Source organism: Ipomoea triloba, chromosome 15 (assembly GCF_003576645.1).
Source record: "Ipomoea triloba cultivar NCNSP0323 chromosome 15, ASM357664v1".
Lineage (NCBI taxonomy): Eukaryota > Viridiplantae > Streptophyta > Magnoliopsida > Solanales > Convolvulaceae > Ipomoea > Ipomoea triloba.
Genome location: NC_044930.1, coordinates 1,576,938 through 1,589,859, shown reverse-complemented (window position 1 = coordinate 1,589,859; position 12,922 = coordinate 1,576,938). Strand labels below are relative to the sequence as shown.

General features: G+C 36.4%; 1 protein-coding gene across 1 annotated transcript in view; it reads left to right on the top strand.

Annotated features, from left to right (window-relative positions):
- Nucleotides 1-10,992, top strand: part of LOC116006440 (rRNA biogenesis protein RRP5) — a 19,656-nt gene extending 8,664 nt beyond the window's left edge. Inside the window, exons 21-40 of the mRNA XM_031246803.1 lie at nucleotides 117-218; nucleotides 622-790; nucleotides 884-1,032; nucleotides 1,232-1,315; nucleotides 1,427-1,527; nucleotides 2,314-2,467; nucleotides 2,582-2,656; nucleotides 2,823-2,970; nucleotides 3,589-4,189; nucleotides 4,652-4,712; nucleotides 7,290-7,435; nucleotides 7,532-7,715; nucleotides 8,027-8,125; nucleotides 8,523-8,905; nucleotides 8,992-9,168; nucleotides 9,412-9,508; nucleotides 9,620-9,775; nucleotides 9,870-10,100; nucleotides 10,228-10,311; nucleotides 10,706-10,992. Coding sequence (XP_031102663.1) covers nucleotides 117-218; nucleotides 622-790; nucleotides 884-1,032; nucleotides 1,232-1,315; nucleotides 1,427-1,527; nucleotides 2,314-2,467; nucleotides 2,582-2,656; nucleotides 2,823-2,970; nucleotides 3,589-4,189; nucleotides 4,652-4,712; nucleotides 7,290-7,435; nucleotides 7,532-7,715; nucleotides 8,027-8,125; nucleotides 8,523-8,905; nucleotides 8,992-9,168; nucleotides 9,412-9,508; nucleotides 9,620-9,775; nucleotides 9,870-10,100; nucleotides 10,228-10,311; nucleotides 10,706-10,810 — 3,306 coding nt within the window. The 3' untranslated portion in view covers nucleotides 10,811-10,992. The remainder of the gene's footprint in view (nucleotides 1-116; nucleotides 219-621; nucleotides 791-883; nucleotides 1,033-1,231; nucleotides 1,316-1,426; nucleotides 1,528-2,313; nucleotides 2,468-2,581; nucleotides 2,657-2,822; nucleotides 2,971-3,588; nucleotides 4,190-4,651; nucleotides 4,713-7,289; nucleotides 7,436-7,531; nucleotides 7,716-8,026; nucleotides 8,126-8,522; nucleotides 8,906-8,991; nucleotides 9,169-9,411; nucleotides 9,509-9,619; nucleotides 9,776-9,869; nucleotides 10,101-10,227; nucleotides 10,312-10,705) is intronic.
- Nucleotides 10,993-12,922: the final 1,930 nt, after the last annotated feature.

The following is a 12,922-nucleotide window of genomic DNA, read 5'->3' as shown; positions in this document are numbered from 1 at the left end:
TTTTTTTTTTTTTTTTTTTTTTTTTTTTTTTTTTTTTTATAAAAAAAATAATTGTACCTTTTATGTAATAGCACTTACAAATTTCATTTAAGCTTTTTTAATTCTGTTTTCTTCAGGCTAATGGTGAAACTGGTCGAATAACAGTGTCTTTGAAGCAGTCATTGTGTTCTTCAACAGACGCTACCTTTATTCAAGAATACTTTCTTTTAGAGCACAAGGTATTTCTTAATAGTTTGGCAATAGCAGTTGGGATTTTAATCTTATTTGAATGATTATGACTTGAAACTGACAAATTTAACTACACATTTTATAAGTTGTGTTTATAGATAAACATTATGTTGTGGAGCAATGCACATTCTTTATGTTTTCAATGAGAAATTTTAAAATTTTGTGCATGTTGATTAACTATTGATATCCATATGTTTTTCTCCTCTTTTTATTTATTTATTTATTTATTTATTTTATTTATTTTTAATTTTTTTTTAAATTTTTATAAATATACTTCCTACCATAAAAATACCTGAATCATGTTTCTTGTGTTGTCATATCATACAAGTTCTATTCATTCATTTTTATCTAAATGGATAGATATATTTGGACTTCTCTTACTTTGCAAAACAGATTGCCAAGCTTCAATCCTTGGACTCCGCAGACTCTGGACTAAATTGGGTCGATGAGTTTGGTCTTGGTAGCATTGTTGAGGGAAAAGTTCATGAAATAAAAGAGTTTGGTGTTGTTGTCACCTTTGAGAAGTATGATGACGTTTTTGGCTTTATCTCGGGATGCCAATGTAAGAGTTTATCATGATATACTGTCCAAATATATTGTCTTTCACTCTTTTGTTTCCTTAAGATGTAATATTTGCAAAATGGATTATTTTCAGTGGGTGGTATCAATGTGGAAACTGGTTCTACTATTCAAGCAGCAGTAATTGATGTTTCCAAGATAGAGCACCTTGTGGATTTATCTTTAAAGCCAGAATTTGTTAATGGATCAAAGCCACAGACTGCCAATGTCAAAACTCAGAGGAAGGTTAGACTGTACTTTTTGTCTTTGTGTACAGCCTGGTTATTAACGTTGCAAGAGAATAAAAAATCCACTTCAATGTATCATATTTGTAATATTTCAAATGTTTTGCTGCATCCTAGATTATTGATGCTGCTTGTACTTTTCATTTCCCCTTTAGATCTGTGTTTGTTTCACTTTTTCCTGACTATTTTTCACCTGACAGAAACGCAAAAGGGAAGCACAAAAAGATTTCGAGGTGAATAAATCTGTGAATGCGGTGGTTGAGATTGTGAAGGAAAACTATTTGGCAAGTTCTTTTGAACTTCTTTATTTTTGTACAAGATTATTTGTTTGACCTCTTTGTAACTGATGATTATTTCTAGCGACTTCCTTTTAACATGTGGTATGCACAACACAGGTTCTTTCAATTCCAGCATGTAATTATGCTCTGGGTTATGCATCTTTGAATGATTTCAACACTCAAAATCTCCCAGTGAAGCAATTTGTTAACGGACAGAGGTAGCCTTTTATTTTATGTTTTCTTGACAAAATTGTACGTTAGGCTCCTCAATTTTTATGCCTTATGCAATGTAGAACCTCTCTCTCTCTCTCTCTCTCTCTCTCTTTAATAAATGTGGTCCCTCAATTGTTTAGTGATTTGTCAATTTAGTCCCTTTTAGTAATGACTAATGAAGTTGGTAGACAACATTCATATTTATGGTTTCTTAGGCTTTTTTGGTACTTTCTCATTTTCTCACCCAATTTCCGTCCATTCAACTGTATTCGCTATGGCTTGAAGACATGTTTCCTATTAATAAGCGAAACAAAGGTCATTTATAGAGGAGCCTCATCATTTTGGTTCTAGAGGAAGGAAAGAAAAACTTATACATGCCGTTTAAGAGGGGGATAGAGAGTGGAGATGAGAAATTACGAAAAAGAACCTAAGAAACCTATTTGCAGTATGCCAGTGGAATATGACACGCAGGGAGCTGGGTAAACCATAAAATCTGAATAATTTGCCTATTGAAGAAGTGAAACCTTGCTAAATGTGGCAATCATGTGTAATGCCAGCGAGTTGATTCTTTACCTTATTATGAACCTATTTGATTCTTGAAGTATTGTGTTCATGTAAAGTATAAAATATAGGGTGATAATTTTCACATCATGTGGGAAAATATTGGATCATTTGGATGTTAGTTCAAACTTGTCCTTGTTTGGAGTTTGGGGGATGGGACAGATGTTTGCTGTGTATTTCTCACTCTGCATAAATGCATTCTAGTGAAACGGGTGTTTTACTTTGGGCAGTGTCATTGCCACCATCATGGCCCTTCCTGATTCTTCAACTGGTGGGAGATTGCTTCTGCTGCTGAAAGCTATCAGTGAGGTTGCTGAGAGCTCCAGTTCAAAAAGGGGAAAAAAGAATTCTAGTTATGATGTTGGATCTCTTGTCCAAGCAGAGGTGATATATCTCATTCAAAAGACGAAAATTATTTGAGTTTTGAAGCATCTGTTTTGATGTCCTTTAAAAAAAAGTTATTTGTATGATTATATCTTTGTTTTGGCTGCTTTGCAGATCACTGATATAAAGCCTCTTGAATTAAGACTGAAATTTGGATCTGGATTCCCTGGTAGAGTACACATAACTGAGGTAAATATTTTGTGCAGCCTTTTTTTTTTTTTTTTACCCCCAGTGGTAAGATGGATAATTATATGATTCACCCTTCCGTCCTGCCAAAAGGGCAAAAAAGAAAAGTGGCCTCTAAATAATACTAAGAGAAGGTAACAAATTGTGGATTTCATGATATTGTTAACAGGCAACTGATGATAATACTACTGAAGGGCCCCTTAATAACTTCCGAATAGGACAGACTCTAACTGCAAGGATAGTTTCAAAGGACAGTAGACCAGAAAATAAAAGAGGCTACCAGTGGGAATTATCCACCAAACCCTCTGTGCTTGCAGGTTTTTGTTTTACCCTTTTTTTGTATATTGTACAGTTATACATCATTTTCTCATTTCCTTTTGAGTGTGTTTAGTAATAGTCTATACTTTTGGTCTGTAGATATGTTGTTTTCCACCATTATAAATACTTAAGGTGGTTTCTTGTAATTTATTTTTTAAAACCCGGTTTCTTTATTTCTTGTTGGTATTTCATCTTGCCCATCTTCCTTAATCATATGCACTCCGATGCTGGGTGGTTGTCTTCTGGTGTTAATAAAGACACATGCATGATCATGTTTACCACACCTACCACTACGTATGTCTTATCAATTATCATTGGAGTGCTTGTGCGCCCCCTTTATCTCTTTTGTAGGTCCTTCAGTTTAGTGGGAATTTTAGATTTTATTATCTGCCAGTCATTGTGCTTATCAGTGTTATTTATTGGCTTGGCTCTAAAGTTTTGTGCTTATTTGCTCAAACCCCTATTCTTTGCAATTGCTAATTGCTAAACGAATCATGTAAAGTTCAATAATTCAGATTGTTTGATATTGAGCCAATTATGATTTTTTTTAATTTATATTTTTATTTTAAATGGGAATCCATTTAATTATTGGCATCTAATATTCATTGCATAACCAGGAGATATGGATGGCCCACATGAAAGCTTCAATTACTCTACAGGCCAACTCATTTCTGGTTATGTGTTTAAGGTGGATTGCGAATGGGCATGGTTAACTATATCTCGAGATGTTAGGGCAAAACTTTATATCTTAGACAGCTCGGCAGAGCCTAGTGAGCTCAAAGAGTTTCAGAAAAGGTTCTATGTGGGAAAGTCTGTTTCTGGTTATATCTTAAGTGCTAACAAGGAGAAGAAATTGTTGCGTTTGGTTCTTCTACATACCCTGCTTATCACACCAGAGGATACAGTTCCTTCAAGTGAAAGTGTGAGGTGCCATATTCGTGAAGGCAGTGTTTTGGGTGGCAGAATTTCCAAAATCCTTCCTGGCGTTGGTGGCTTACTTATTCAAGTTGACAACCGTCTGTTTGGCAAGGTTCACTTTACTGAACTAAGAGATCCGTGGGTCTCTGATCCACTGTCTGGTTATTGTGAAGGACAGTTCGTCAAATGCAAGGTCCTAGAAGTTGGCCATTCTGTCAAGGGTACAATTCATGTTGATCTGTCACTGCGATGGACCTTAGATACCATGAACAATCAAAACATTTCTGAGCAGGATGATGTGTAAGTTCAGTGATTTGACTTGGAGTATGTTTTTTGTGTTCTATAAGGATTATTAATACCTATAGCATCTACGCCCACTAGTCCACTGCCATTGCCGTGTCTGAACAGAAATTCTTGCTTGTATTTTCCATTTTTATTTTTCTTTTCTAGGGATTGCGTATCATCTAGAAGGTGTTAGTTGTGGGTTGCTTGTCACCTTGAATTTAGTTAGGACAAGTACATTCTCCAACTTCCAATGATGTGCTTGGGCAATTCAATTTAAACAAAATATGATGGTTGATATGTTTCTAATATGCTTTTCATAAAGTGACTCAGAATGTATAATTCTTTTGGTGTTCAGCCGTTTGTTTAAATATGGATCTGTAGAGAGAGTGAGAGACCTATGTTACTTTATTCTTTATTCCTGAGTTGTTTTTTTTTGTATAAGATTCTTTTAATTGAATGTAATTAAATTGTTTACAGGCATTCCCAGAATAGACGTGTACTGGATATTAAGGATCTTCATCCAGACATGACTGTGCAGGTAGATCTAATTTTGTTTTCCTATGTTCAAGCTTTTCTGAGAAATATTCTGTTCCATGCATAAACAGAAATTTGATGTGAACCGAATGCTGAATAGTTGCTTTATTTATGTTTTCTGTAAGATATATTTCATACCACATCCATCTGATTAATCACCCTTTGTCGCTCTTCCTTTTTGAAGTTTTAATTTTAAAATATTGGGACACCGAAGTAATTACAGAGCTGTACATTGTATACTTTTGGTGAAAAAGGTTTTTTTTTTTTTTTTTTTTTTTTTAATATAAATCTTGAAGAAGTTATTGTAGTTCATTTCTCAACTGATCTGGTTTTTGCTTATCAGTTCTGCTCCAAATTATAGGAAAATGAGATTAGGGAAGATATCTTTGAATGTATAATTTGAAATCTCAATGTGATGGAAGTGTTTCTTTCCCTTGGTGGTCATTATATTGGTATATGCATCTTATTATTTTAGCACAAGTACTTTCATTTTTGAAATGGTTATCAGTTATCTAGTGTCCTTTTAATGGCCCACAGACCATATCATTAAGCATTTCCTTTAGTTGTAGTGTGTGTATATATATGTGTGTGTGTATAGTGTATGGACTATATGGAGTATGAAGTATGCAGTGAAGTAATAGATATAGAAATATAAGAATTAAAACCATTTCTCCATCCTTGATTATTCATTTAGCTTCTTCCTAACTGGCGGGTGGTGTTATTCTCCACCCGCCAGACCTGTGTTTCTTCCAAATTCAACATGGTATCAGAACCTAAGATTCTAGGCTATTTTCTCTCTCCATTTCTGAAAACACCATTTTTTCTGGCGATCCGCCACTGTTTTATCTCATTCCGACTCACTTTCGGCTAGTGTGTGAAGAAACTACCACCACAGCCTTGCTCGGAACCTCGTTGCAAGTCGTCACCTGAAAACCGGTCGCCAAACTCCGGCGGAAGTATTCACTCTTTTCCGGCCAGATCTCTCTCCTCCGGTCTCCGTTCAAGGTGCTGTTGCCTCCAGTAGATTCGCCTTGAGGAGACGCACCTGGGAGTGTATTCAGATCTCCCGTCTCCACCGGTCATGCCGGTCAACTGCCGGTCAACGGCCAGTCAACGCCGGTCAAAGTCGCCGGTCAACTATCTGAAAATTCCGGCGACTGTTTTCCCACTGTTTTTAGTGTATGATGCTATCTTTTGCATCTTGAACTACCATATCTTTTACCTCTTTTCCTGCTAGTGTCAAGTATTTGTTCAGTTCACACAACATCTCCCTCCATCATAGCATCACATGATGTCCCAAACTGCAGTAATACTATGGGCAGTTTTCTGCAAAATTGCTGCAAATTTCTTGGCAACCATTGATGCCTATGGGTGAAATTTGAAGGTTTTTGGGTTTATTGCTGAACTTCTTTGGTTCTTCCCATGGTGTTTACTATTTTTGGTATAACCGTGCTATTTCTTTATCCCCGGTATGCCTTATCCCATGGATGTTAAGTTTCAGCACTACTATAAAGGCCTTTGATTATTTTCCATGTTTCAAGTAAGGGGGAGTGTGACTATCTACAATCAGTGTGCTATCTTCAACTCTGTGTTATTTTCCTTTGCTCTGTTTTTGGGTTTATCTTCATTTCTATAGGCTTTGCTTCATCCTTTGCTCCCGTTCACCTCCGCTGCTCTCGATGAAGATTGTTGTTGGCAAGTCATAGAGTGCTTATGTTGCTGTGAGGGTGTTCGTGTTAATCTTTACCCTTGGAGCCATCATTCCCAAGGATGTACGTGACAAGCTTTGCCCTTGATGCATTTCCAAGGGTTGTGTATAGCATTGTCTCTCCGAAGCCATCCAGCGCTGTTATCCTCTAGCTGCTTGTAATCTTCATTTGTAATTTAGAATGAAGTTTATGTTTGACTTCAAGCTTGGAACTTCTAGATGTTCCAGCTTGAGGGGGAGTGTTAGAATTGTCTTTCTTGAGCAGTGTGAACATTAGCCTTGGGAGCTGAAATGAACACACTGTAGCCTTGGGAGCTGAAAAGATTATTGGGTAGCTTTGTAGGTTTACTATTTGAGCATCTTTTATGTATATATATATGTGTGTGTATCAGTGTATGCGGGTGGAGAATAACACCACCCGCCAGTTAGGAAGAAGCTAAATGAATAATCAAGGATGGAGAAATGGTTATAATTCTTATATTTCTATATCTATTACTTCACTGCATACTTCATACTCCATAGTCCATACACTGATACACACACATATATATATACATAAAAGATGCTCAAATAGTAAACCTACAAAGCTACCCAATAATCTTTTCAGCTCCCAAGGCTACAGTGTGTTCATTTCAGCTCCCAAGGCTAATGTTCACACTGCTCAAGGAAGACAATTCTAACAGTTATCAGTTATCTAGTGTCCTTTTAATGGCCCACAGGCCATATCATTAAGCATTTCCTTTAGTTGTAGTTAAGTATTGTCAAGGCTATATCAAGAATGCGACTCCAAAAGGATTTATCATTTGAATGTCCCTGCAATCTTCTATGGCAACTCCATGAAAATTTACTTTATGGTTATGATGTATGTGCCAGGGCTATGTAAAGAATGTGACTCCAAAAGGCTGCTTTATTATGCTCTCCCGTAAGATTGATGCAAAAATTCTCATGTCAAATTTGGCGGATGGTTTCATTGAAAGCCCCGAGAAAGAATTCCCAGTGGGAAAGCTTGTCACCGGCAAGTATGTTAATTTAGATTTGTGTTTCAGTGCTTGTGATAATTATTTGATTTTTGGTGCTAGTGATGATTATTATCTACTAATATGTCTATACTGCAGGGTAGTTTCAGTTGAGGCATTATCCAAGCGTGTTGAAGTCACTCTAAGGACGTCAAGTTCAGCTACTCCTAGAAAGTCTGACATAGATGCATTGAACAACTTTTCTGCTGGAAATATTATTTCAGGGAAAATTAAGCGCATAGAACCTTATGGTCTGTTTATCTCTGTTGATCGCACTAATCTGGTAAAATAACAAGCCTCTTGTTTTTTCTTCTCTATGGATTTGTCTTTCCTGTACTCACTTCTCTGTTTTCAATCATAGGCAATGATGAATTTATTTTGTGATTTATTTAAAAGCTATGGCTTTTGCTATCCATGTTGTTTGATGTTGTATGTGCCACAAAGTAAATTTTGCTTTGCTTATTCATATAGACAGATGTGCTCATAAACAAAAAGGTTTGACTGTAATAGAGTGCAAGCCTTCATTTTTATTTTTATTTTTATTCTTTACTCTTTTAATCGGTGTGCTTAAAATTCATGTTTTCCTTTGCCTAGGTTGGCTTGTGCCATGTTTCAGAACTTTCTGACGATCACATCGACAATGTCCAAAGTAGATATAAAGCTGGTGATACTGTGAGAGCGAAGGTTCTAAAGGTAATGCTTTTGCTGTGTGCCTGTGTCACTATCATATTTTAGGAATACATGAGCAATGTATGTGTTAAAAATGGTTCTTCTCTGTATGAAATGAAACATAAGAATGAAAGAAATTCCGAAATAGAACTTGTTTTGCCCTTAGTATTGGGGAAAAATGATTTTGATGTTCACTCCTTTCTTCAAATTGAATGTCATTTATTCTCATTTAGGGCTGTCACATTGATGTACAGTTTCATTAGATGGAATGATTTACTATTTCCTGTTCAATATTACTGTCTGTTACTTACCTTCTTCTAGAAATTACATTTTACTTCTGAATCTGCAAAGGAATCAAACCCGTGAGTGTGGGTTTGGGAAGTGGGAACTCTTTTGCCTAACTTCTGTCTTCCAATATCAGGTGGATAAGGACAGACACCGGATTTCTCTTGGCATGAAGAATTCATACTTTAGGGATGATGATGGAGAGGATATTCAAACAACTTCAAGACAGAGTATCAATAAAACTGACAAGGGGAATAATGTTTTAATTGGTACACATTCAACAGTGTTTCCAGAGAGCAGCTCTGCTGACATTGATGTTTCAGTTGTAAATACAACGGACAATATTCTCACTGAATTTGAATCTAGAGCTTCCATTCCCCCACTTGAGGTTCCTCTTGATGATATAGAAAACTCAGACATTGATGATGCAGTCAACAAAAATCCAGATCATACTGGTGGTGTAGATACGACAGATGAAAAAGACAAGAAGCGTGCAATGAAGAAGGCAAAGAAAGAGAGGTAATTAATATCTAACTGATTTTAATTTTTTTTTGAAGTTGTGTAATTGCAATGACTTTGAGGCTGTATGGCCAATTTGTGTGCAGGGAACGGGAAATTATGGCTGCTGAAGAAAGGCTGCTTGAAAAGGATATCCCCAGGAATTCCGATGAGTTTGAGAAATTAGTTCGAAGTTCCCCGAATAGTAGCTTTGTGTGGATCAAGTACATGGCCTTCATGCTCTCTTTGGCTGATGTAGAGAAGGCACGATCTATAGCTGAGAGGTAAGTCATACAGTTGAGTCTTTTCTGTGGGAACGAAAATTGCAAATTTCTTATTCCTAGCTTGTTAAGAATTGCAATTGACTGAAAGAATCATTATAATGAATTGACCACCATCAGACTAGGCCACATTACCTGCTCAAGTTTGAACATTTCCTATTTCTGATCTGTATATGTCTATTGTTGGTTGTTTTCCTTTGGTTTAATGACTAAATTTACACTTACGCTTTTTATTTTTCCCTGAAGGGCTTTGAGTACAATAAACATTCGAGAGGAGTCTGAAAAGCTAAATGTTTGGGTTGCTTATTTTAATTTGGAAATTGAATATGGAAATCCTCCACAGGTATTTGGGAATAAAAGTGTTAGATGTTGTTTAGATTCTTCTCTTAAGTCTATTTTTTTTTTTCCTTTTCCTGTATGTGCTTAGAAATGCGAATAATTTTGTCCTCTTCAGGAAGCGGTTATGAAAGTGTTCCAAAGAGCATTGCAGTATTGTGATCCGAAGAAGGTGCACCTGGCTTTATTGGGTGTGTATGAACGGACTGAGCAGCACAAGGTGGGTGATGAGCTTCTAGAGAAAATGGCGAAGAAGTTCAAGCATTCCTGCAAGGTAGTGATGCCTGAAATGACTTGCGAAATCTCGTGGTTATGCTCTACTTTTATTGTTTCTACTTATTAATAATATTTTTATTGCGATTATTCAGGTTTGGCTGAGGCGTATACAGTGGGCATTAAAGCAAAACCACGACAACAGTCAGTCTATTGTAAACCGTGCTCTCCTATGTCTGCCCAGGCATAAGCACATAAAATTTATAACACAAACAGCAATTCTGGAGTTTAAATGTGGGGTGGCTGATAGGGGAAGATCCATGTTTGAAAGAATGCTTAAGGAGTATCCAAAACGAACCGACTTGTGGAGTGTTTATCTTGATCAGGTATGCTCGTCTCGCCTCTCCTCTCCTCTGGAGCTTTATATATATGTATCGAAGTTTTTGTTATTCAATTCACTGCTGCCTGCATATTCCTGATGGATCATATATGCAAATGTTGTGAAATTAACAGGAGATTCGAGTGGGTGATGTGGATGTGATACGTGCATTGTTTGAGAGGGCAATAAGTCTCAGCATCCCACCTAAAAAAATGAAGGTACATGACATACATGTTTTGATCTGTTTGTTTCATATATATATATAGGGGCATAATCAAATCATAACATAGTCTGACCTCCCGTAAAAAGTGAAGACTGACCGCAGTTGTGTTCCTCAATGGTCGAGCATTTTAGTAAAAAAACTCGAGGTCAATTTTATAATTATTGAAAGTAGAGTTCATTTTTTAATTATTGAAAACTTAAAAAATTTCGTAATGGTAAGCTCTTAGTATTTGATTTCTCAAGATAAAGGGTGTGGATTTGTCCATACTTTTTAACCCTCCCCTATATATATATATATATATAGCAGCAATAATATGTGTTATTTTGTGTGTTTAATTTAACACCTGCCAATTCAACGGCAATAATGTTATTATTATTGTGGGTGTGCAGTTCTTATTCAAGAAATATCTGGAGTATGAGAAAAGTGTGGGTGATGAAGAAAGGATCGAATCGGTGAAGCGGAAAGCCATGGAATATGTTGAGAGCCTAGCCTAGCCTGAGTTTGATTTTAATGAAGAGGATAGATAGTAAGTGCCCAAATTTTTGTTGTAATGAAATTTTGATTTGTTACAAAAATACAAAATTGAATTTGACAATGATTATATTTCTTTGTTGAAGATTCTGTGCAAGGATTTGTATAAAAGATTATTTATATCCATTCAATTTTTAGATATTCACCTTCAACTCTTTTCATTTGATTCTATTAGTAGTATTTTGCATACAAGTGACACCCTGATAAATATTAGGGTGTCTTCGGTTCACACATGAGAATCGGAATCGAAATGAGTATCAAATACTTGGTAATGATAATGAATTTTGGTGAAAGTATTTTGCGTGTTTGGTATTAGGGTGGAATGGAAATAATCATTAATAGTTAGAGAAGATTGAGGAGAAAGGGGATGAAACCTTTATTTGTGAGATTTTGATTTACAAATTATAACATATACTACGACTTGATATTGTTAGAATTTGTGAGTTTAGTCTATTTCACATAAATTTGATTCTATGGATTAAAACATTTTGGCCCCCTTTAATTTGGACTTACAATCTCTAACCTTCTGGTGTTGTTGCTGTTTGCGCCGGTTGGTGATGTGTTGTAGCGGAATGAACCTGATGCCATGCAGCAGTCGCTGCCCGTGCTGCACGCCATACGTTCTTCGGCCGAGGCAGCGAGCCCTCCCATACGGCCCTGTTGCGCGCCCTCCAGATGTGATACAAAACTGCTACAACATTAAGAACATCCTCCTCCGTTAGCATGGACATTGCATTAGCAAACCACACACCAAACTCATCCCCACCCACACTAGGAACATGCAAAGAAGACTCATTCCACACTAATGTTGAAAACTCACACAATAGAAGTGAGTGCATTATGTTTTTATGCATAGCACCACACATTGGACATGTTGGATCAATATCCACTCTCTTTATAATCAAATTAGTAGTAGTTGGGAGGACATTAGAGAGGGCTCTCCATAGAAAAATTCTCCACTTCGCAGGGCATTTAATTTTTCAAAGATGTAGCCATTTATCAAAGTTACCCGGGATAGTATGATAATCACCAATAAGCCACAATACAATTTCTGCTGAAATAATCATATCATTGTCTACATAAAGGTTTTTTTTTATAAACAAAATATAAATATGGTAGGTACGTTGGAAACCAAAGAAACATATCTAAAAAAAACTATGGAAAGATGCTGTATATCAAAATATTGCTTTCCATTCTTTGAAACTTGAAATGCATGAACTATATACATTGGTGTATATACTAACACCTTAACAACAGAGAGCATTAAAGCAGTGGTAATAACCCTGAGAATTTGCAGTAAAGAAGGAAGAGGGGATGTTACAATATTCTAGGCTAGGTAGCTTAAAATAGCTATAATACCTGCCAAAACCAATAGCAGGAAAGCTGAGAAAACTGATATCATAGACCACGGGCTACTAAAATAATTGCGGCCTCTATAATATGAATCAATATTTTTGAATTGATTTGACAAATAACCGTCTCTGATGTTTACTCTTGTGTTTTCTCCAACATATTATTATTATGGAAGATTAATTGGTGGCAATTTATATGTAGTTAGGAGAATAAAACACCTAGTAACAAAATATTATTGTGTATGAAATAAATTAATATTTAGAATTTCATAACGGCCTAAACTACCCAGTAATAAACTTGCTAGTGTTCCACTTGTGAGTGGAAATGAACTGCTGTTAAATAAGTTGAGAGATCAATAGGTTACTACTACAATGAGGTGTGAGGATAAATACATGGTGCCTACCAGAGCAATTCAACTTACAGGGAATTTTCGTCCATCACCCAATTCAACTTCAGTCTCCAAGTGTCGATCAGTGGAAGCGGCAGCCACCGTGAAGATCCACGGCGCGACATTTGTTAACGTCGGTCCAACCCCTCGATCTCCCTCGTTTCCGGCCGAGCAAGAAGTCAATATGCCATTTTGCATCGCATGGAAGGAGCCTATTGCCACCGGATCCTCGTTGTAGGACGACGGGGAGCCGCCTAGGGACACCAACAATATGTTGAGGTGGAATTAGTTGAGTTAATAAATGAATAAATGATAATAATTGTTTATTAAATTT